The sequence below is a fragment of the Poecilia mexicana genome, unplaced genomic scaffold (genome assembly GCF_051168715.1).
Source record: "Poecilia mexicana isolate PSO_F unplaced genomic scaffold, ASM5116871v1 scaffold_4, whole genome shotgun sequence".
Taxonomy (NCBI): Eukaryota; Metazoa; Chordata; class Actinopteri; order Cyprinodontiformes; family Poeciliidae; genus Poecilia; species Poecilia mexicana.
This window is the reverse complement of record NW_028263373.1, coordinates 21688522-21712851: the sequence shown is the minus strand read 5'-3', so window position 1 is coordinate 21712851 and position 24330 is coordinate 21688522. Positions and strand designations below refer to the sequence as shown.

The 24330-nt window shown below is 38.9% G+C and overlaps 2 protein-coding genes across 2 annotated transcripts in view; one reads left to right on the top strand and one right to left on the bottom strand.

Moving 5' to 3' along the window:
- Nucleotides 1–20610, top strand: part of homer3b (homer scaffold protein 3b) — a 128509-nt gene extending 107899 nt beyond the window's left edge. Inside the window, exons 8-10 of the mRNA XM_014995402.2 lie at nt 9172–9282; nt 10865–10945; nt 13440–20610. Coding sequence (XP_014850888.2) covers nt 9172–9282; nt 10865–10945; nt 13440–13625 — 378 coding nt within the window. The 3' untranslated portion in view covers nt 13626–20610. The remainder of the gene's footprint in view (nt 1–9171; nt 9283–10864; nt 10946–13439) is intronic.
- A 482-nt stretch (nt 20611–21092) lies between these two features.
- On the bottom strand, nt 21093–23630 carry uba52 (ubiquitin A-52 residue ribosomal protein fusion product 1). The gene is made up of 5 exons (XM_014995403.2): nt 23546–23630; nt 23013–23124; nt 21847–21933; nt 21535–21637; nt 21093–21252 (listed from the first exon to the last, which is right to left on the bottom strand). Exons 2-5 carry the CDS (start codon nt 23113–23115, stop codon nt 21159–21161), a joined length of 387 nt encoding a protein of 128 aa, XP_014850889.1. The 5' UTR covers nt 23116–23124; nt 23546–23630; the 3' UTR covers nt 21093–21158.
- Nucleotides 23631–24330: the final 700 nt, after the last annotated feature.

Below are 24330 nucleotides of genomic sequence, written 5' to 3'. Positions count from 1 at the left end.
GTCCCAAACTTTGACTATTCGCCATGAAACATCAAGATGCAATAACTTCCACATAGAAGGTCACAGCTGCATCAGACTTCCTATATCTGACTACAGACCACCCCTCATCACATTGAGATGGTCAGTTGATGACATCACCTTAACCCCGCCCACTTCCGACAGGAAGTCACCTGTTTTTTCTATTGTATGTCTTACTTTTACTCTCTAAGTCATATGGGTTTCATCCGGTGTAGGCTGACATGACATGATATGATGATGAACTCTCCCATGATGAACTCGACTGACCCGTGGGGGCGTGGCTAAGTCCCAAACTTTGACTATACACCATGAAACATGAATGTGAAATAACTTCCAAATGCCAGGTCACAGCTGCATCAGACTTTCTATGTCTCATTATAGACCAGCCCTCATCACAGTTAGGTGGTCGATTGATGACATCACCTTAGCCCCGCCCACTTCCGACAGGAAGTCACCTGTTTTTTATACTGTATGTCTTACTTTTACACTCTAAACCATGTTGGTGTGTCATGGATTCCAACCCTGTGCACACTGACATAACATGAGATGATGATGAACTCTGTCAATGCCTACAGACCCGTGGGGGACTGGCAAAATGGCTGTCCCTCGCCATATGCATACGATCGTCTCTTATTCACAAACGCATCATCCTATTTGCACCAGACTTTTTATGAGTGAAACTTGTGAACCTCTGAGGAGCCCAATACAGTTTAATTGCAATTTGACTCCACTGCGCCCCCTAGGTTAATCAAACAGCTGTATCTCCTTGCCACATGGCCCAATCTGCTCCAGATTTTGGGTGCATGGCCAGTGAACGCTGCCGAAGACATCGAAGCGGATCGCGTGGAGGACGGCGCGCGAGCGTCGGCGGTGGCCGGCGGGAGGCGGTGCTGGAACATCCGCGGTGGCTATAGGCTTGAGCGGCGCTTGGCTGCGAGGGCCGCTTGAGGCTCCGCGGAGCTTTAATTAGGCCCGAGCAGCTAAGCGCTGCGAAGGCCTATTGTAATCGCGCTGTTTCTTATTATTATTATTATTATTATTATTATAGTTCTTGTGCCAAATGAATTGGCTTTTTGGGGGCTTTATCATATTCAAAAACTCACCAAACGTGGCGGGGGCATAGAGCCCGTGTAAAATTTACGTATTTTAAGGTCCTCAGAAAAATCGCACAAGAAACGGCTCAAGGGCGCCACCTGGCAAATTTCAAAGGACCCTTTCCTATTCACTTACTTTATCGTAGAGACTTGAAACTTGGTACACTTGTAGAGCTCCCCAAGACACTCAGAATTTACAATTAATGTCATAGTGCAAGTATCACAGAATGTCGGCCATTTTGGATTGAAGTTCCGATTTTGACCCGATTTTGGCCGTTTACAGGGTTCGCATTTTTTCGAACTTGTCCTAGGGATTTCGATCGATCGGCTTCAAACTCGGTCAGATCGTTCATAAGGCATGGCCGATCCAAAGTTATCGTAGGTTTGCGTTTTCGACCTTCCTGAAGGGGGGTTACCTGGGGTCAAAGTTCACCTAGTCGCCATGAAAAATAAAACGGTTATAACTTTTACAAAAAAACTCACAGCAGCACCAAACTGTCAGTGATTGATCATCATCGGGTCCCCTAGAATACCCAATGGTCAAATGATGACATCACTTAGGCCACGCCCCCTTAGAACAGGAAGTGTCATTTTTTACTGTGAATGGTCGCTATCTGACCCCTTTGACCTAATCAACATGAAACTGTGTCCACAGACAGAAAACATGTTGGTGTGTCATGGATTCCAACCCTGTTTCGATTTGATGGAGCAGGTGGGCGTGGCAGCGTGGCGAACTGACCTGTAACGCCGTCGCCATACCTTTGGCTGTAGATTCCACAATTTTAAGCCCAGCTGCACCAAACTTCACATGAGTGATCCTGGTGGGATGCCTTACGATCCTATGTCGTCATAGTCTGACGTCATCTAAGCCCCGCCCCCTCAGAACAGGAAGTGCCTTTTTTTGACTTGTAAAGCTCCATCTATGGTTCTCTCAACCTAATCAAGATGATTCTGTGTTGGATGACAGATAACATGTTGGTCTCACTTGCTTTTAAGCGCCAAGAGTCTTCAGTAGAGGGCGTGGCCGTGGCAGCGCGGCGAAGCAGAGGGAACGCCGCCGCCATACGTTTGGCTCGAGATTCCACATCGTTCAGCCCAGCTGCACCAAACTCACTAGGATGCATCCTTATTCATCCCCGAACAGGAATCCATAACAGTCGTTGATGGGCGTGGCCTAATTTCTCTACAGCGCCCCCTAGAAATTTTTAAATGATCAGCCCCAAGCCATGCTTTAACCTAGAATTATGAAACTTGGTACACATGTGTATCATGTCAGGACCTACAAAAAAGTCTCTTGGAGCCATGGTGCAAACCCAACAGGAAGTCGGCCATTTTGGATCAAAATCAGCCATTTCCTCTTTTTCATAGACATCGCATCTGATCTATCTCCTCCTGCAGCTTTTGAGATAGAGACTTCAAACTCAGTCAGCAGAGACTTGAGACATTAAAGATGAAAAGTTATCGTAGGAATTTTTCTATGTCAAAGCATGTGGGCGTGGCTAAGTCCCAAACTTTGACTATTCGCCATGAAACATCAAGATGCAATAACTTCCACATAGAAGGTCACAGCTGCATCAGACTTCCTATATCTGACTACAGACCACCCCTCATCACATTGAGATGGTCAGTTGATGACATCACCTTAACCCCGCCCACTTCCGACAGGAAGTCACCTGTTCTTTCTATTGTATGTCTTACTTTTACTCTCTAAGTCATATGGGTTTCATCCAGTGTAGGCTGACATAACATGATATGATGATGAACTCTCCCATGATGAACTCTACTGACCCGTGGGGGCGTGGCTAAGTCCCAAACTTTGACTATACAGCATGAAACATGAATGTGAAATAACTTCCAAATGCCAGGTCACAGCTGCATCAGACTTTCTATGTCTCATTATAGACCAGCCTTCATCATAGTTAGGTGGTCGATTGATGACATCACCCTAGCCCCGCCCACTTCCGACAGGAAGTCACCTGTTTTTTCTACTGTATGTCTTACTTTTTCTCTCTAATTCTTATGGGTTTCATCCTGTCCTGACTGACATGAAATGAAATGATGATGAACTCTGCCGTGATGAACTCTACTGACCCGTGGGGGCGTGGCTAAGTCCCAAACTTTGACTATACACCATGAAACATGAATGTGAAATAACTTCCAAATGCCAGGTCAGAGCTGCATCAGACTTTCTATGTCTCATTATAGATAAGCCCTCATCACAGTTATGTGGTCGATTGATGACATCACCCTTGCCCCGCCCACTTCCGACAGGAAGTGACCTGTTTTTTCTACTGTATGTCTTACTTTTTCTCTCTAATTCTTATGGGTTTCATCCTGTCCTGACTGACATGAAATGAAATGATGATGAACTCTGCCGTGATGAACTCTACTGACCCGTGGGGGCGTGGCTAAGTCCCAAACTTTGAATATACATCATGAAACATGAATGTGAAATTACTTCCTAATGCCAGGTCACAGATGCATCAGACTTTCTATGTGTCATTATAGACCAGCCATCATGACAGTTAGGTGGTCGATTGATGACATAACATTAGCCCCGCCCACTTCCGACAGGAAGTCACCTGTTTTTTCTACTGTATGTCTTACTTTTTCTCTCTAATTCTTATGGGTTTCATCCTGTCCTGACTGACATGAAATTAAATGATGATGAACTCTCCCATGATGAACTCTACTGACCCGTGGGGGCGTGGCTAAGTCCCAAACTTTGACTATACACCATGAAACATGAATGTGAAATATCTTCCAAATGCCAGGTCACAGCTGCATCAAACTTTCTGTGTCTCATTATAGATCAGCAATCATCACAGTTAGGTGGTCGATTGATGACGTCATCTTAGCACCGCCCACTTCCGACAGGAAGTCACCTGTTTTTTCTACTGTATGTCTTACTTTTTCTCTCTAATTCTTATGGGTTTCATCCTGTGCTGACTGACATGAAATTAAATGATGAAGAACTCTGCCGTGATGAACTCTACTGACCCGTGGGGGCGTGGCAAAAATGGCTGTCCCTCGTAATATGCATACGTTCGTCTCGTATTCACAAACGCATCATCCGATTTGCACCAGACATTGTATGAGTGACACTTGTGAACCTCTAAGGAGCCCAATAGAGTTTAATTGTGATTTGACTCCACTGCGCCCCCTAGGTTAATCAAACAGCTGTATCTCCTCTCTACATAGCCCGATGTGCTCCAGATTTTTGGTTCATCGCCAGGGAGCTCTGCCGAAGCCGTAAAAGCGGATAGCGTGGATGAGGGCGCGCGAGCGTCGGCGGTGGCGGGCGGGTGGCGGTGCTGGTACCCCCGCGGTGGCTATAGGCCGGAGCAGCGCTAGCTGCGAGGGCCGCTTGAGGCTCCGCGGAGCTTTAATTTTTTTTATTCTCCCAAATGAATTGGCTTTTTGGGGGCTTTATCATATTCAAAAACTCACCAAACTTGGCGGGGGCATAGAGCACGTGTAAAATTTACGTATTTTAATGTACCTGGAAAAATCGCACAAGAAACGGCTCAAGGGCGCCACCTAGCAAATTTCAAAAGACCCTTTCCTATTCACTTCCTTCATCGTACAGACTTGAAATTCGGTACACTTGTAGAGCTCCCCAAGACACTCAGAATTTACAATTAATGTCATAGTGCAAGTATCACAGAATGTCGGCCATTTTGGATTGAAGCTCCGATTTTGACCCGATTTTGGCCGTTTACAGGGTTCGCATTTGATCGAACTTGTCCTAGGGATTTCGATCGATCGGCTTGAAACTCGGTCAGATCGTTCAAAAGGCATGGCCGATCCAAAGTTATCGTAGGTTTGCGTTTTCGGGCTTGCTGAAGGGGTCTTTCCGGGGGTCAAAGGTCACCGATTCGCCATGAAACATCAAACTGTTATAACTCTTTGAAAAAAACTCATAGAAGCACCAAACTTTCAGTGATTGATCATCATGGGATGCTCTACAATACCCAAAGGTCAAATGATGACGTCACTTAGGCCACGCCCCCTGAGAACAGGAAGTGTCATTTTTTACGCTGAACGGTCGCTATCTGACCCCTTTGACCTAATCGAGGTGAAACTGTGTCCACAGACAGAAAACATGTTGGTGTGTTGAGGATTCCAAGCCAAGCTCATTTGAATCCAGCAGGTGGGCGTGGCGGCGTGGCGAAGTGACCCTAAACGCCGTGTCCTTACGTTTGGCTGTGGATTCCACAATTTTGAGGCAAGCTGCACCAAACTTGACATGAGTGATCCTGGTAGGGTCCCCTACGATCCTATGTTGTCATAGTCTGACGTCATCTAAGCCCCGCCCCCTCAGAACAGGAAGTGCTTTTTTTCCATGGAAAGCTGCCTTTCTGACTCACTGCACCTAATCAACATGATTCTGTGTTGGATGACAGATAACATGTTAGTCTCACTTGCTTTAAAGCGCCAAGAGTCTTCTGTAGAGGGCGTGGCCGTGGGACCGCGGCGAAGCAGAGGTAACGCCGCCGCCATACGTTTGGCTCTAGATTCCACATCGTTCAGCCCAGCTGCACCAAACTCACTAGGATGCATCCTTATCCATCCCCGAACAGGAATCCATAACAGTCGTTGATGGGCGTGGCCTAATTTCTCTACAGCGCCCCCTAGAAATTTTTAAATGATCAGCCCCAAGCCATGCTTTAACCTAGAATTATGAAACTTGGTACACATGTGTATCATGTCAGGACCTACAAAAAAGTCTCTTGGAGCCATGGTGCAAACCCAACAGGAAGTCGGCCATTTTGGATCAAAATCAGCCATTTCCTCTTTTTCATAGACATCGCATCTGATCTATCTCCTCCTGCAGCTTTTGAGATAGAGACTTCAAACTCAGTCAGCAGAGACTTGAGACATTAAAGATGAAAAGTTATCGTAGGAATTTTTCTATGTCAAAGCATGTGGGCGTGGCTAAGTCCCAAACTTTGACTATTCGCCATGAAACATCAAGATGCAATAACTTCCACATAGAAGGTCACAGCTGCATCAGACTTCCTATATCTGACTACAGACCACCCCTCATCACATTGAGATGGTCAGTTGATGACATCACCTTAACCCCGCCCACTTCCGACAGGAAGTCACCTGTTTTTTCTATTGTATGTCTTACTTTTACTCTCTAAGTCATATGGGTTTCATCCGGTGTAGGCTGACATGACATGATATGATGATGAACTCTCCCATGATGAACTCGACTGACCCGTGGGGGCGTGGCTAAGTCCCAAACTTTGACTATACACCATGAAACATGAATGTGAAATAACTTCCAAATGCCAGGTCAGAGCTGCATCAGACTTTCTATGTGTCATTATAGACCAGCCATCATGAAAGTTAGGTGGTCGATTGATGACATAACATTAGCCCCGCCCACTTCCGACAGGAAGTCATCTGTTTTTTCTACTGTATGTCTTACTTTTACACTCTAAAACATGTTGGTGTGTCATGGATTCCAACCCTGTGCAGACTGACATAAAATGAGATGATGATGAACTCTGTCAATGGCATCTGACCCTTGTGGGTGTGGCAAAAATGGCTCTCCCTCGCCAGATGCATACGATCGTCTCTTATTCACAAACGCATCATCCAATTTGCACCAGACTTTTTATGAGTGACACTTGTGAACCTCTAAGGAGCCCAATAGAGTTTAATTGCAATTTGACTCCACTGCGCCCCCTAGGTTAATCAAACAGCTGTATCTCCTTGCCACATGGCCCGATCTGCTCCAGATTTTGGGTGCATCGCCAGGGAACGCTGCCGAAGGCATCGAAGCAGATCGCGTGGAGGACGGCGCGCGAGCGTCGGCGGTGACTGGTGGGAGGCGGTGCTGGAACATCCGCGGTGGCTATAGGCTCGAGCGGCGATGGCTGCGAGGGCCGCTTGAGGCTCCGCGGAGCTTTAATATTTACTTATTTCTCTATACTAACAGTGCATGGTGCCCGGACCCTGAGGAATTATAATACTACTAAAGTACAATATTTTGATGCCCTCTTGCGTAACTTTATAATGTTATAGAAGCTGTTTCTATTCTATTCTAAAAACTAATTAAAACTGGCTAAATTAGACAAAAAGTAACAAGGAAATAAAACTAAACCATAAAGACAAACCCGAAACTACTGCAACCCTGGTGTCGAGCTTACAAAATAATGTTATGCATTTCAACCTTTATCTTATTTAAATTGGATTTCCATTAATTGCTGCAGATTTAAACTCTGTAAACACTTGGGATCCAATTAGTTGAACATCTTAAGCTGATTACTGCCACTTTGAACAGAACATATCACACTCCAGTCAGATCTGAGGTATCCAGAGCCAAGAGGGAGCCGAACCCCAACGCTCTGATTGCAGAGGCTTGAACGATCACATCGGGATGCCGAACAGTGCTGTCCTTGTTTTGTCAAGCTGTCACTCAGATTCTCTGAGATTTTCCATTAATATGTTAAACTCGGGGAACTGGGTCAGACTGGGGAAACGGTTTCCGTGGAAATCTTTTGCCAGGTCACATCCCTCTATTAGAGGAATCTTGCAGGCGTCACTTCTGAGCCCACTGGCAGTAAAGCTGTTTTTCCACAGAGTAGTTTTACTTGGGGTGTGTGTGTGTGTGTGTGCGTGTGTGTGTGTGTGTGTGTGTGTGTGTGTGTGTGTGTGTGTGTGTGTGTGTGTGTGTGTGTGTGTGTGTGTGTGTGTGTGTGTGTTTTGGATTTTATTTATCTGCACATTCACGAGAAAAGTGAAGAGGTACGAGATGAGAGGGAGAAAAGGAAAAAAGATGTCCTTGATTCTTCTGCAAATTGCACTGAGGAGTGAGGTCTGATGCTTTCATCTAAATGATACTCCTGAATAAAAGGTGTTTATCAGATGTGAAAATCACATGAATTACTTTCTTTGTGGGTGGATAAACCTCTGTTTGGTTCCAGTTTTTCAATTAACAGTAGTGTGTGTGGCCGCGGGATCCACCTTAACATAAATACCTTTTTATGCAAATTCTATATAATTCATATTCACTCCAGCAAAATGTGATTATGGTTGATTTTACTGGTCATATAAAAAACAGTTTCTTCTTACATTTTACAGGGTTATGCAAAAGTTGTGCATCATACCTGATTGCAGGAGTTTTTATAGCAGTGATATTTTGTATTTTTACAACACAATCAAGTAACAATGTTTCAGGATTTGAATAAAGGGTGCATTGATTTATCGGCCAGCCAATTTACCGGTCCGATTTCCCTAATTTTGGGAGATCAGTGAAATATCCAATAGTTGCATGTGAAGTCGATCTTATTCACCGACCTTATGTGCCTCAGCAAGATCTAAAGCTTAACCACTGACTGATGGATCGGCCCACCAGCTCATGTCTGCATGTTTACTGATAACAATAGACACCCCATTGTTACCAGCGACTTTATTGCTATTATTGCATTTCAGACAAAAATAAATTATCAGCCAAAATTGAAATTGGCAGGTCAGGCTTTTTAAAAATCGTTAATCGGCGATCAACCAGAAAAGTGCAGTCAGTGCACCCATATTTGAATTATTTGCTTATTTGCATCTTTTAATACATTTCTAATATTGTATAAAAGAGATTAAATTAGATATTTGCAGAATATAATGATTTTTTTAACCTATTAATCATTAAAGAATAATTCATAGATGAATCGATAACTGAAATACTTGCAGCCCCAATTTCTACATCTCATCAAACTTCCTATAAGTTCACTTTCTTAAACTGTAATTTTTACTTGGACCTGAAGCAGAGCAGGTGATTTGAACTGAAAATCACAAGTTGACTTTGTTTTTATTTCATTTTTTTAATTAGTTGTATGAATGTATACTATGTAGTCTGGTTTAACATGTTATCTTATGTTTGTTTGAACGAAGTAGCTCTTAAAAATTAGACATTACCTCTCAAAAATATTTACATTTATGACTAAAAGTGAAATAAAGAAAAAAGGTTTTCTAAAATCCCCCACATTTTTGGCACTTGTGCCAGCGTGGGTCTTCTGGTTGGTAATATTTAGATGTTTTTGTGTTGCAGGTGGCTGACCTGGAGGCCCAGCTGGGGCATCCTGCTGCTGGTCAGCCGGCTAAAGAGGAGCTGAGTCGGTCGCTGGAGGAGCTGGAAGCCTCGCTGAGAGCCAAAGAGCAGGCAAGAAACAAAGTCCGCCCCCTGCACCGCGCGCTGTCCAAAGCTATTTGCCATCTCATTAAAGGGAATCTAAGAGTGGAGAGCTAGCCCATAAATACAACGGGAGATATAATACTCTGCCAGCAGTGAGCTGGTTACTCAAGCCTTCGTCTCGCTGTAGAAAAATCTCTTGAAACATTCATAAATCAGCCATTTGTGGAAATGTAGGGATAGAAAATAGCAAGTCAGCTTAAGTAATTATTCTCTAAATCATCCTTGATGTTGAAAAATAGAATCCTTCTGGTTCAATAATGATAAAAAATAATCTGGTAAGTAAATGTTTATCAGTTAAATTGGGCATAAATGAAAAGGGATTAATGAGTTTTCTAGATTTTAGCGTCACTAGAGATATTGATCCCTCTTTAAATTGCACAGGTATTTTTGTCCTGGAAAGATCTTAAAAATATCTTTTTATGGAATTAATGATTATACCTGGTGAATATCTTTTACTTGTTTGGGCCAAATCATATAAAATGAACTGTGTTTGACTAAACAAACAACTTTTTGTAATTATTGTCTTTAATGTTTGATAAACATGCATATTATTTCGTATAATAGAAAAAAGTTTATCAAACTGCTTTGCTGCTAAAGCTAATGTAGCACTGGACACATGTTTGATAAGAAAATAACAGAATGAGCCGTTCAGGAGCGCTGCTGTGGTTAACACTGCTGCAAAAAAACACTAAGAACTCAGAGCAATCTAAAATCAGAAGGTATGAGGCAGCACTTGTGCTAAATGAAGAGCCGGCCCAAGGTTTGTGCAAGTTAAGCGGCTGCTTAGAGTCCTTACACCAACAGGTGGGGCCATAATCCATCATAATAAAATATATTAATGAATTTATGATAATATTTAATAATACAGACTAAATGACATTACACATGGCAACAATTTCTATATTGTTTTTGTAGTTGGTTCACAAATAATTTAATAATTTAATCTCTTTCTGCTGTTGGATGGTGCCACTGTTGGGGAAATATAAGATATCAGACTTATTAACTTGTTTACTGTAATTTTAATGTTTATTAGCTTTATTATTATTTTACGTTAAATAATATGGCAAACTTACACAGCACTCTGCATCTTAAAATCCAAATAATTTTTTGGTTTGCTAGCTTAAAATCAACAGCGATAATAACACTGGCATGATGTTAGCTAGTTACTAATGACACCAATGATGGTACGTATGTTATACACATAAGTACTATGTATGTATGTGTACACATAAGTACTATCATTTGGCGTCAACACCAAATGATAAAGCATTTGATGTGACTTGTTGGGATGGGGGGGCCAAATTAAAATCCGTTTAGGACCCCAAAAAGGCTTGGGTCGGCCCTGGATAAACGATTGATAATTATTGAATAGAGGATCAACTTGAGACAAAGAAATTCTAAAAGTTGGTGTTTCTTTGGATATTTTGTAGCATTTGCAGCAGGTTTGCAGAAGGAGCTTATGCTGTTTGTGGTAAAAGTTTGGGAAACTCTGATTTAAATGACAGGTTCAGGCGGTGGCAGTGTTTTAATATTACTAATTTATTTCCAGGAGATTCAGAATCTGCAGTGCAGGAAAGCAGATGTGGGCGAACTGGAAAAGGAGAAAGAGGAGATCATGCAGAGACTTCAGGTAAGTTGAATGTTGGTTTAATTTAAATTCAAGAGACCAATCAGCTGAACAGCACCTCATTATCTACTCATGCTTAATTATCCAACTTTAAAGTCTTTTGTGCTTTTCTAGTGGCAGTTTCGGTAATTTACCATTCCATTTGTTGCTAAATTTAATTTACATGTAAAATTAGAAATCATTTAGGTTTAATTAGTGCTTTTTCTCATAACAAGTAGGGTCATTTATTCCTGCAATCAAATCATTTCCAGCCCTTCAAAAGATGTTTGGTCTGTTTTTGCATTTCCATAATTTCTCCATATGTAACCCTTCTATGTTCGCCTCAAGTCCAACAGGTTGACTTCATGACAGTCATACTCAGGTTCTCTGTATTTATTCTAAGAAAAGAGAAAACCAAGTTGGTGTTTATCATCAGTCCAGCAGCTTCTGCTTAAATAAAATACAATAAATAACGCGAAACAAACTACAAAGCAATAGCTCCTAATGAGAAGTTGGCAGCAGATGACATTTGTAAAATTGAACATAGCTAATATGGAGAACATTAATAATAACAGTTAAAAACATATACAAAACATAGCAAAATGACTCATGAAACATTATATATGATTAAAATTGTGTAAAATATATGTCAAAATATAATACTTGTAAAGAAAACACCACAGGTTACCGACGGCAACAGAAAAAGGGGGAGGGGATGTCGGGTACTGGTTGCTACGGTAACCACCAACTGCCAAGAGCAGCATAACAGAACTTAAAACACCAATAAATGTCTGGAGAAACAACTTGTTGACTAAACAAAATAAACTCAAAGAATAAATAAACACATTTTGAGAAACTTCACATGTATAATATTGTTAAAATTAAACTCTGTTACATATACAGCGGTGTTTATAATTCATCTTGATGCTCTGGATGTATCGTCCTCAAACCAGACGCGGGTAAAATAGATGGTTGGCTTTTGAAGCCCACTTAAATCTGAAGTGGTGAACTGAGGCCTTCAAGTACAACAGATTAGTCGGGATTTCCTTATTAATGTCAAAGATTGTATCTGATGCATATTGCATAGCCTCTATTAGGTCGTCTATCATTCCTAGCTGTGGTGTCGGATATGAATTATGGATGATCGCTTTCGACCTCTGTAGTCCTTGTGTTCATTCCACAATTTATTCTGGGCCTTATTTATACACACTCATCTCATAAAGAGCAGCGCCATAAACTGTTTTTGTAAAATTATATATAGAAGAGTTTATAAATAATAATAATAATAATAATAATACATTTAATTTGTACCACTCTTTTCATTAGCAAAAATCTCAAAGTGCTACACAGTGCTACAAGGTGTGGTCTGTTTTTATGCACCTTTTTTTGCCTGCTGTATTTATCTCAGATGATCTGATTCATCTTTAGGTACTGTAAAAAATATTAGAACAGCACTGGAAATATTTTTCCAGTATCTCTGCTTTGAAAATATTTATATTATCAGCGGAGACGACATCACACAGCTGGTGCGAGAAAGCAGTCGCTAAAAACCTTTTACCATTATTATTTTACTATTATTTAAACTAGTTACATTTGCTAAAGACAGAAGTCTTTAGCATCTCTATATTAATAATTATTGTGTTCAAAGTGGTTAGCTATTCAGTTTGCAGACTAAATATTGAATTTTATAATTAAATATTTAATTTTAAGGTAAATATCTACTTTGAAGCTAAACATTTAGTTTCATAGTTAAAAATGTAGTTTTTAGTTTGCCAAAGCTAAATTTGTAGATTGGAGCTAAATAGTTTGAAACTAAATATTCAACTTAACTAAATATTTAGCTTTGCAAAATTGTAAACTAAATACTTGATTTGCCAATTACTTAGTGTGAGCCTAAACATTTAGCTTGTTAACTCAGCATTTAGCTTGATAGTTCAATATTTAATTTGCAAACTAAGTATTTACTTTGAGACTTAACTTTTAATTTGAAGCTAAATATTTAGCTTGCTAATTAAATATTTAACTTGTAGCTAAATATTTTTGTTTAAAACTAAATATTTAGCTTGTTAAATAAACATTTAGCTTGATAATTAAATATTTAATTTGCAAACTAAGTATTTACTTTAGGGCTTAATATTTAGTTTGAAGCTAAATATTTAGCTTTGTAACATTTAACTTGTAGCAAAATATTTAGCTTGTTAAAATTGTAAGTTAAAAACTTAGTTTAAAATTGACATTTATGCATGAACGACATGGTGAAAACATGGTTTTGCAAAATGAATCCCCATTTGTTTCTCTCTTGCCAGCCTAAATAACCCACATTATTGCTGTTAAATTTTGACTGTGTAGCTTTACAAACCGAATCTGTTATTGAGGAATAGAGAGTCAAGTGTGTTGCGTCTTTATTTAAATCCCAGTTTACCATCACCAGGTGATCTCTTGTTGTTGTATCTCGTATATTCAGTGATCAAATGTTTGTCAATGATTAATAAAACCCTGTTTACCTTTGGTCAAATAGGACCTGGAGCGACGAAACACCGAGCTGGAGAGTCGTGCTCAGAGCGCTGAGAAAACGTTGGCCACGAATCTCGAGGAGCAGGAGCAAGCAGAGGTTGAAGTCCAGCGAATCATCTGTGTTCTGGACGTCAAAATCGGTGACCTGAAAGGCCTGAGAGAAAGTCTAGCAAAACTGGTGGATAAGTAGCCACAGCTGGAGCTGGGAAGCATCTCCACAGTCTGTGCTCGTAGAGTTGAATTAGTGCAGCAGGACAGCAAAGATCACAGAGATGAGGTGGAAATCACTGAGGTTGACCTTTTTCTGAGAGAATCAGTGAAGATTGACAGCTTTCTCAAAACCGTCCTGTCTTTTTTTATCATCTGCATCTGCTAACTAGCCAGTCTGAAGGAGGAAGATCTGTCTGCCCTGGAAAACAACAGCACCCTTTATGGCTTTTTGATGCTGTAGCTTTTAGTAAAAAGTCTCTCCTGGGATCTCATTTACAAATAAAAACAGACATTTATACTCACTTAGGTACGTTTAGGTGTTCATAAATGATTCACAAAAGCTGGAAATCATAGCAAACCTGGATTGCTTTGCCTCTTCTGGAGCCAACAATCGAATGTGTAAAGAATGCTCAGCTTTATGTGAACAACCACTGCAGGTGCTGCCACTCTGCTCTATCTGCAGTCTGTCCATTCATTCCAGTAGAGAACAAGCATCGCAGCAATATCAGTAACCTAAACCTTCAAATTCCTCTGAACACATCAAGAGACACCTGCCTTTTCAAATACCCACACTCACATCTTCTGGTTTGAATATTGGTCTCTTTTTTTTGCTATTTAAGTTGCTTCCTTGGTAGTTTTACATTGCTTCATCAGTACACAGTGAAAATATCTAATTAAAAGTACTTAAGTCCAACACAGTAGGTATAGACGACCCACATAGCCTTTAATTTGTTTTTGTCCTGCTATGATAGCTAATTGTCCAGGACAAACAGTGACAAGCTGTTTGAACTCGGGGCTACATTTTGAGATTTTGACTCCCATAATCAACTTGCGCCTGACCTCGACTCTCCTCCCGGCTTCAGGTGAGCCGGGAGGAGAGTCTTTTTATTAAATTAAAGATAATTTAATATGCAAAACTCACATTTTGCACATTTTTCTACTTTAATTTTGATCTCAACTGCTTCAGAAAACAGGTCAGGTGTTTAAATAAACCCCCAGACGGGTTTTGGCAATAAGTTCAAGTTTTTTGTTGTCTGGAAAATTAGTCGCTTCATAAACCTCCTGATTGTTAAGTCATGATCAACGGACACTGCTCCGTTACCTAGCAACCTCAGCCAAGCCCAGCCCATTGCTTAGCAACCGCAGCTGAGCTCCAGCACGTTTGGTCAGCTGGTTTACCGCTGTATGCTCTGTACAATGACTGCTGGAAAAGAAAAGTGTTTTGTTGTTGACTTACCATTTCGTAAAATTTTTGTACAATGTTCAAAGACATATGTATGAGGTGTTTGGGAAGATGTCGCCACAACGCTTCCAGTTGGAGGTTTTATGAAAACGTGTTGCTGGAAGGAGACCCCAGATTAAATTAGAGACTATAATCCCCTTTTTGCTAACACTTTGGTCACCAGGACCTTCTGGACTCTGCTAACTGACTTCAAATAAGCAGAAGACAATGGATAGATGAATGTCAAAAAGAAAAAATAATCTTAAAAACTTTCAAAGTATTATTGTTGACAAAATATTAGCAAGCCTTTAGGCATATACTTGAAATATCTCAGTAAAGACAATATAGTAATGATTACTTTGACTCAGTGTTGTCAGGAAAATCAGGAATAGATTTCAATTTGGATCAATACTGGAACAAAGGTTGAGAATCTTAAAGCAAAATAACTTTGGCTACTTTAACACAGCAGGCCTTAATGTTGAAATCTGATCTTTGTGTGTGTCTGTGTGTGCATGCTCGTTTGTTCTTTTAATTAAATGTGACCGCAATTGGACTTCTGTGTGAATGAAAGGAGAACGTTGACGTCACACAGCAGCGCATTGTTTACTGAGGTAAAAATGAATGGAGCCGTTTATTGATTCATTTGAACGTTTGTTCAGCAATGCGAGCCGACAGAAATCTATCACAAGATCATAACACAAAGGGAGCTAAAAAATGAAACAACTAATAGCAACGACTTTTTGTGGAGCATTGGGAAACCTGCTGGGATGCGTAGTCAGAGCCATGACTGTGATGTGATGAGCTTCAGTGGAACAAACTTCATTTATAAATTCATAATTATAATTTCTTCAGCCATTGTTTATGTCCAGTCTTTCTTCTTCTGCTGGAGATTTATGACGCATGTCTCATGTTAATGAAGTAAAAGTCGGATAAAATGCAACATGACCGTTCAACCTGCAAACACAGAAAACAATGGCGTATGTATTCGATTTAGTACCAGTGGCTCAAATCAGATTTGTTTTTGGGCCATTCAGACTGCAGTGAAAAATTCAGATACACCGGTAGACCACATTCGCCTGCTGTGTGGAAGCAGCCTAGGTTTCTGTATCTCACCATTGGCCCTGCTCAATGTGACTGCATGTGCATGACTCATTTAATGACAGTGCCAACTCAAATTAGCATTTGGCAAGAAACATCCGTGAACTATCCTTTGAGATAAAAATCACTTCAGCATCAAAGGAAGGTCGTACTCTGTTTTAAATCCACTTTATAAATGAAGCCTGTTAAGTAAAATGCAGAACCACAGGTGCCAGACTTTTAGCTTTATATGTTCATAGTAATGAAATTAATTAGCCAAAATTAATAATGTGAATCCTCATTGTAAGGGAGAGCATATTTTAGGAGGATTGCTATTTAACACTATATTTAATGATTCTGGCCTGTTGCTTAAATGTTCAAGCTCATTGTGGTGTTATATTCTCCATGATTAGGAAGCCAGGGTGGCGATTGAATTATCAAATAACCAAACAACATCCTGAGTGTGTGTGTGTGTGTGTGTGTAAGATAGAAAAGGACAGTGATAGAGCAGCTCTGCTTCCACCAGAGCTGCATGTATATATTTGAATTTCTTGGGCATGTCTGGACAGACATTGAGATGACGGAGCCTTAAGAGTTCGAGTTACATCAGACAAGCGCCTCATCAAAATTCTACATGTGTGGTTGCAAGAAACAAGAGAGAGTGAAAGGTCTATTTTCTTATCTTGTAGTTTACTCTGTTGTCCACATAATACTAAAATAAACACCTGGACTCCTCATGTGGTTGTAGAAACGCAGTATTTAGGTTTAAATCTTATAGTTACTATTAGTGATTCAAGTTACTAATGCTTACAAGTAGGGCTGGATCAGTTAATGAAATAATCATCAACTAATTTAGTAATTGGTTGTTATCTGCAGTAAATGGGCATTTACTGAGAAAACATCTTAGAGCAACAAATGTACAAAAAATATAAACATTTTGCCTTTTAGATGTAAAACATTTTTTTGCCTGTAAATATCTTCTACACAGAACTAATGTGACATTTTTAGCTTCACTTGGTTCAAATTCTTTTGTAAAATCTCCTGTTAGCATTTAACATGTAGACAATGTCCCCTGTAAGCTGCCGAACGTTAGCCTGCTAACCGCTAGCCGAACGTTAGCTTGCTAACCGTTTGCCGAACGTTAGCCTGCTAACCGCTAGCCGAACTTTAGCCTGCTAACCGTTTGCCGAACGTTAGCCTGCTAACCGTTTGCCGAACATTAACCTGCGGAACGTTAGCAAACAACGTTTTCCGGATATTTAATGATATTTCATTTGTCCGGCGAACGTTAGCCAAAACGTCAAAATAACTTACGGTATATCAAGACAAAAGTAGTGATGAAAGAAATAACTCTTTATCCTTTATTTTGAATGTCTCCAAATCCCCAAAGATTTGGAAACATTCAAAATAATAATAATGAAATAAAAACATCACCATTTTTAAACGTACAATGTTTATTTTAAAACATAGTGTCAGTATATTTTTACTAATCAAAAAATAACAGTTAACTATTTTTTCACTGTAGATGCATTCTTTGTTACAAATGATCAAGCGTACACTAAAGGAATGCATTTTTTTTTTTTTTTGCGTTTTAGGCAATAAAATGTTTATTTTGTTATTGGATTATTTATTTGCATCTTTAAAAAAAAAAAAAAAAACCTAAGCGGTTAAATTAAATATCTGCAGAATGCGCCCATTTTTTTCACCCGATTAATTACCAGAATAATCAATTACTAAAATGATTGTTTGCTGCAGCCCTACTTACAAGTGAAACGCCTGCATTAATTGCTATGAGGCTGTGGAGATGCACCCAGTAGGAGTGTGGTCAGGGTTTGGACACATGAAGACAAACACCCTGACCTGCAGCTCTACACCATCCACAGGCAGCAGGATCACACCAGCCAGCACATCAGCAAACTCAAGAGATGCAACAACTCGCTCCAGCTCCGAGGATCGCCAGCATAAAACTGTTTATATTTTATAAGAACTGCTCTTTCTCACAACTTGTTCTATTATTCATGTTCATCGATGCGTTGCGCACAAGAGCCGGGATGGGAAATCTGCAGCCAAAAATGGAAAGAAAAAAAAAAGTAACTTAAAAAAAGTGTTGAATTTAAATTTAAGCTACAGCTGCTTAACAGAAGTTCGCATGAATCCGAGAATTTTTGTCTCGCGTCGAATCACGTTGCACTTCATCATGTATCTGTGCCAAGTTTAGTTGTTTACGTTTGTCAGTATTCACACACACAGAAAGATTAAGCTTAACTTTATATACATTGTGTTGCTCAACACTATTAATACCAATATTATAATTGTGATCTCAGCAGACATGCAGCATTGAGGTCGCTACGGTAACAATGCATGAGCCTTGCAGGATCCCTTTACCTGCCAACCAATGAGACGCTGTATGTGAGCACACTGCAAAAACACAGAATCTCACTAAGCCATTTTGGTCTCGTTTTAGTGCAAATATCTTAGTAAATTTGAAATAAGAGAAAACTAACATAAGTATTTTTTCTGCAAGATATATTAGCTTGTTTTAATGAAATAATTCCTTAATATTGGTGAAAAACTACTAGTTCTACTGGCAGATTATTTCTCATAAATGAAATAATCTGACAGTGAGACTAGCACTTTTTCATCAATATTAAAGATTTATTTACTTAAAATAAGCTCCTTTAACTTGCAGAAAATTTACTTATAATTTAGTTTTGCAGTATTTCAAGTGTAATGCATATCTGCACTAGAAACTAGATAAAACTACTTGGTAATATTTAATATTTTTGCAGTGCAGCCTCAGGTCCAAACAGCACAACGCAGTAGTAAAGTGGTACTTAGCTGACCTGTCTGTCAGCGTAAGATGTGAACTCCAGATGCACAAACACCATTGATTTCTTCTTTTTTTATGGCTTCTTTGCAACTGATGGGTTATTGATTTCTCCATGACAGTTGTATAGGTACAAATAGGGTGCTGGGGTTTTGTTTTGTTTTTTGTTTTGCAGCTGATGAAGCAGTGACAGCCAGAATGGTCATAAAGCATCGAGATGTGAAAACAGTCTGAGTACCAAACTACATTATGACGCATACAGTCATCTGAAAAAGTATTTACACTTCTTGAGCTCTTCTACTGTTTGCCGCAGGACAACCACAAACTTCAGTGTTTTATTGGGATTTTATATTATAGACTAATAAAGTAGAGCATGATTGTGAAGTGGAAGGAAAATGATTTAAGTTTTAATGAAATCCAATGTGTCACATTCATTTGTATTCAGCCCCCTTTACAAAGATGTCAGAAAGAGTTGCTTAAAGAAGCAGCAGTAGTAACTTTATAAAAATATTTTTTACATATTTGTTAAAACTGCCACCATTTCATGAGAGTTTAATAAGATCTCTTTGCCTTTTGAAGAAATGCAATGCTCCTAGCCAAAGACAACCAATCAAAAAAATATGAACTTAAAACTTCACACCTGGGTTTAGGTCCTAAAATGGCCTATTTAAAGTTTAGACTTGAATTAAATTGAGAATCATTGTGGAAACTTGAAAACTGATGTTCCTCACATCTAATTCTGATTTTTATTTTCCTTGCACTTCATTTTCTGCATTATAAAATCCAGACAAAATTGTGAAACAAAATGTGACCATTAAGCGGTACGAGAGGCTGCATGTTGAGTTTTGATTTAGTCATTTGACTTGTAGTTTAAATAAATTCTCAGCTGTTTCTGATTTTTATAAGTCACGTTAACACTACAAACATTTCTTCAGTCTTGTTACCAATCAAAGGATCAAAACTTAGCTGCTGCCTGCACCCGGTCCAGCAACACCAACAGAGCTGCCTGCTTGTAGAAAATGGAAGTTGTGCAGATTGAGACTTTTGCAAAACATTTCAATGATTTTTTCATGTTAGTAGATTATGATGAATTGCCAACCTTTATGCTGTGGAGGGAAGAAAAAAAACACTCTGCAAGGTTAATGTCAGACATTTGCGTCAGAACAGCCTCGTCTCTGTTTGACTTCTGCACAGCGACCTTGTAGATTTATCAGAAACAGACAGGATGCCCTCTACTGCTAACAGACCAGACTTCATGTAGGCTTAGTCAACATTCAAATATTTAACATGCAGATCGTGGTAAAGTATCAGAGCAAAGTTAACTAAACATTTGGAGTATTTAAATTTGCTGTTTTTTTCTCTAAATCTGCTTGTAATGAAGAGTAAAAATAACATTTTGTATCCCTCGTGTGTGACTGTATATTTTTTGAAATATTAGAAGGCGAAACAAAAGATGTAGCAGTAACATGAAATTATATTTTCTTTCATACATTAAGATAAAGACTATAAAAAGATGCGCTACCTGCAAGAGAGTAGCGCCAAAGATTTTCCGCTGAAGCCTCATGAACAGAAACCAACTCCGCCTGAAGGAATCCAATGTTCACCTCCATTAAATTTTATTTTTCCAGGTTTTCTTTTTTTCTGTCCAACATATTTAACCTTTAAATACGACTCCAAATACCTCAGAACTGTCCGTGGAATAGAGGCAAGCCGCCCAACAGGAAGTGAGCCGACGTCTAAACTATCAGCGTTAAATAAATCTTTGATGGGATTTGTTGAGATGATTTCATTATATTTGTACTGAGCTGTTTTAAACATTAAAACATTGCCCTGCAATAATCCTGCTGTGGTTCTTTTAATGGGGAAAAATTTGATTTGTTTCTTATAATTTCTACCGAAATTAAATCAATATATTATATAGGTTCATTTAACTACTTAGAGAAATACTTTCCAGTTTAAATATAAAAGTACCTAAAATTTTATATTTTTATTCATTTGATTATTGCTGAAGTAGTTGCTTTCTTTCCTTGTGTCTTAATGAGCTCATCCAGGTGATGTTTTCTGTACTGATTATGCTCAGACCAGTAAGTTCTGGAAAAGTCCAGTTACAAACTCCAGGAAATCCTGTAATGAGTTATCCAGGACAGAGAAGGAAAGTTTCTCCGAACAGAGATAATGCGAACCCCTCACCCATCTTCCATCTTCATCTGAGAATATTTGGAGAGCAGTAATAGAGTTTATTGGACCAGCTGTGGCTTATTCCAGGTAATTATGTCACCATTATGCAGCAGGAAAGTGACTGAATAACACACACACCAGGCTGGAAACATAATTTTCTTATTTATTTTAACGCAAAATGGCGCACAGTGCCAATCCAACCAAAGTGTTTACTTCAGCTTCTTCTTGGGGCGAAGGTTGTTGGTGTGTCCGCACTTCTTCTTGCGGCAGTTCACAGCACGAGGGTGCAGACGGGCGTAGCACCTGGGAGGAAAAATTATCCGTTTTTCAACAGTTCAAACACTGAAAGATGTAGATCTGTTAAGATCGCATTAAAGTCAGAATATATTGCATCAAAAATCTATTAAATACAGAAAAACTTAGATGTGGCGGAAATTAAAAAGTGAAAAACTAGTTATTTTAAATTTAAGATTAAAAGTTATCTTAATATTCAGTTGTATAAATGCAAACTTGTTTAGTCTGAATATGGTGACTTAAGAGCAATTTTGCACATAATGGTGCAAATTTCTGCATAACTCGACTTACTTGCGGCAGATCATCTTGTCGCAGTTGTACTTCTGGGCCAACTGTCTGAGTGACGGCTCGATGATGCCGCCACGCAGACGGAGGACCAGGTGGAGGGTTGATTCTGGAACACAATGAAAACACATTTTATACCTCAAAGAGATTTCAAAACTATTTCTCAAACAACTTAAAATACTTATATGGTACATTTACAGGAGGAATATCAGATCTACAGAAAGAGTCATGCTTTCTAATGTTGACACAACCTAATCCTACAGATTATTTACCGTGGTTTATGAGGTTATTACTCTGTTTTAGATATTCAGGCCTCACCTTTCTGGATGTTGTAGTCTGACAGTGTGCGTCCGTCTTCCAGCTGTTTTCCAGCAAAGATCAGACGCTGCTGATCTGGGGGAATACCTGCAAACACAAATTACTTAATGACTGAGTCCCAACATTTTAAAAACCACTTAAAATGTACAGAAATGTATATAAACCAACCCTGATTAAAACACAGACTGAATATTCTGAGTTTTTTCACTTTTCTATTTTCATCAGAGATATGTGATGGCATATTTACTTGCAGTATTAAATTTTTCAGAGCACGCACATTGATCCAGTAAGACCACAAACTAAAACACTGATGATAAAAATAATAAAACCAAGATAAAGTCACAAATTAATATGAAACAGGGAGCAAACTTTTTCTGTTGCTCCAAAGACAACAGAAGAAAAATGCATCCAACATCTCTACACTGTGTTTTTAATCATACTTAAACCTGGAAAATGAGTAAATACCGAACATTTCTAAACAATTAGGATCCCTGTCACGCTCGTCATAAACTGAAAAGTCCCAAAACGGAGTGAGACGAAGATGACCACCAATACTACCCACTGAACCACCTCAAAACCTGCAACCGCAGATATTTTTTTTTTTTTACTGTAAACTGTAAGGAAAAATATAAGACTGCTAAAATAAATGACTTAATAATATGTCTGAAAGCAGATGCAGTACAATGTGAGGCTTTAGGACAAATTTAGTTCATGGTTGCATTCTTGTTAAAGATTTAAAGTTCACTACAAAGTAAACAAACCCAGATCATTTGGTATTTTCCATTGTCTTGGCTGTGAAGTAAATAAAATTGACAAACAAAATACCCCATTACATTGTAACTAATTTGAAATTTTGGCCAAATCAAACAACGGATTGAAGACAATTTACTGACATTTGTGGTAAACTGAAAAAGCTTCAAGTTTCACTGAAAATTCTTAAAGTTTAAGTTTTTTTGTGGTACTAAATCATGAGCTCAAATTATCCCACACTTTGATTTCATTTAAACTCAAATAGACAAAAAATTTGCTTAAATCCTCTTTCAGATTAAGTAATTTGTTTTGACATCTTTAGAAATGTTGCCAACATATCTGTGATAATGACCGAGTAGAAAATAATATGGATATTTTTCTCTACAGCTGAGTGCGGTGAAGATGCTAGGACTCACCTTCCTTATCTTGGATTTTTGCCTTGACATTTTCGATAGTGTCGCTGGGCTCAACCTCAAGGGTGATGGTCTTCCCCGTCAACGTTTTCACGAAGATCTGCATGTTTGCAGGCTGGAGGAAACAAACTCAGGTCAGATATGGCGTACGGTCAGCTCTTTCAATGACGTCTCAAAGCTGTTACAACGTTCACATTATTCTTACACACAATCTACATAAATGTTGATCTTTATGCTGGCCATTTGTTTGTTATCTAAAATGATGTAGACATATCTAAAGGGCCAGTACAGACTAACATGAAACGTAGCATTAGCCTTTAGCTCGGTGAACTCGTTGAAGGGCCGCGCCACATGCCTGTCGGTAACGTAAAATCTAAATACGATAACGCTAATTCTCTACCTAAAACACTAATAATACTAACAAAACAGGAACTATTTTTAACTTAATAGACGGCACAACAAAATATTTTTTGTATAAAACTGTTCAGTACAGTTAAAAAATCCTAAAATAAAACCCGAACAAAACGTGTACCCACCCGGCCGTTAGCTGAGCCTCACCGAAAAGAGAGCGGAAGAAGATGCCGCTGATCTACGTCACTTCCGTTTTCTTGGTTACATTGGAGAAAAAGACAGTATTATTTTTTATTTTCCTTTCTACAGAACATTTTTAATCTTTAATCAACATTTCACCGCAGCCATACATTTTGTTTTAAATTTTTGAGATTTTTGTTATTTGCTATGATTTGAAATATTACTGAACTGAAATGGAATTTGACTGACCTCTGCCGTTGCCATGGAGAAATTGATTTTACGTGGCAGGGCAACTGTAGCTAGGTAGAACAGCTAGTAAAAGGTTGGATAGATTTTAATTAATTTTAGCTCCCTGTGTCGCTGTAAATTTGAAAATATATTTTTCAAAATTTATATATAGTTACTTTATTTTTCACATATTTCAGGTGTGAGGACGGCAAATGGCATGAAATATTTATCAGCTTGTTTATTGAAGGGGAATTTAAATCAGAATGTCGTTATGCACCAAAAAAGCACAACGAAATTATTTTTTTAAAAATCTCCATGACAAATGCCTTATAAAAGTAAAAAGAATTGCATATGTCCAAATGATACTGGTGAATTAACTCCCTTAAAGATGCAAACCACCTTTCCCACTTCCAACTTACCCCGCAAAAAATAAGAAGTAAAATTTAATTTGTAGATATAGAATGAATTTTGTCATATTCAAGCCAGTTTTAATCACTAAACTGTCCACTGAAGGAATATACTTTTGATATTTACAATGAAGACTAGTATAAATACTGAAATT

Bases quoted from the DNA above. Each gene is read 5' to 3' on its own strand.
- uba52 (XM_014995403.2), bottom strand. From the start codon at position 23,115: ATGCAGATCTTCGTGAAAACGTTGACGGGGAAGACCATCACCCTTGAG. The intron at 21,934-23,012 runs GTGAGTCCTAGC...TTGTGTTTGCAG, and splicing joins AAAAATCCAAGATAAGGAAG to GTATTCCCCCAGATCAGCAG. The intron at 21,638-21,846 runs GTGAGGCCTGAA...ATTGTGTTCCAG, and splicing joins AGACTACAACATCCAGAAAG to AATCAACCCTCCACCTGGTC.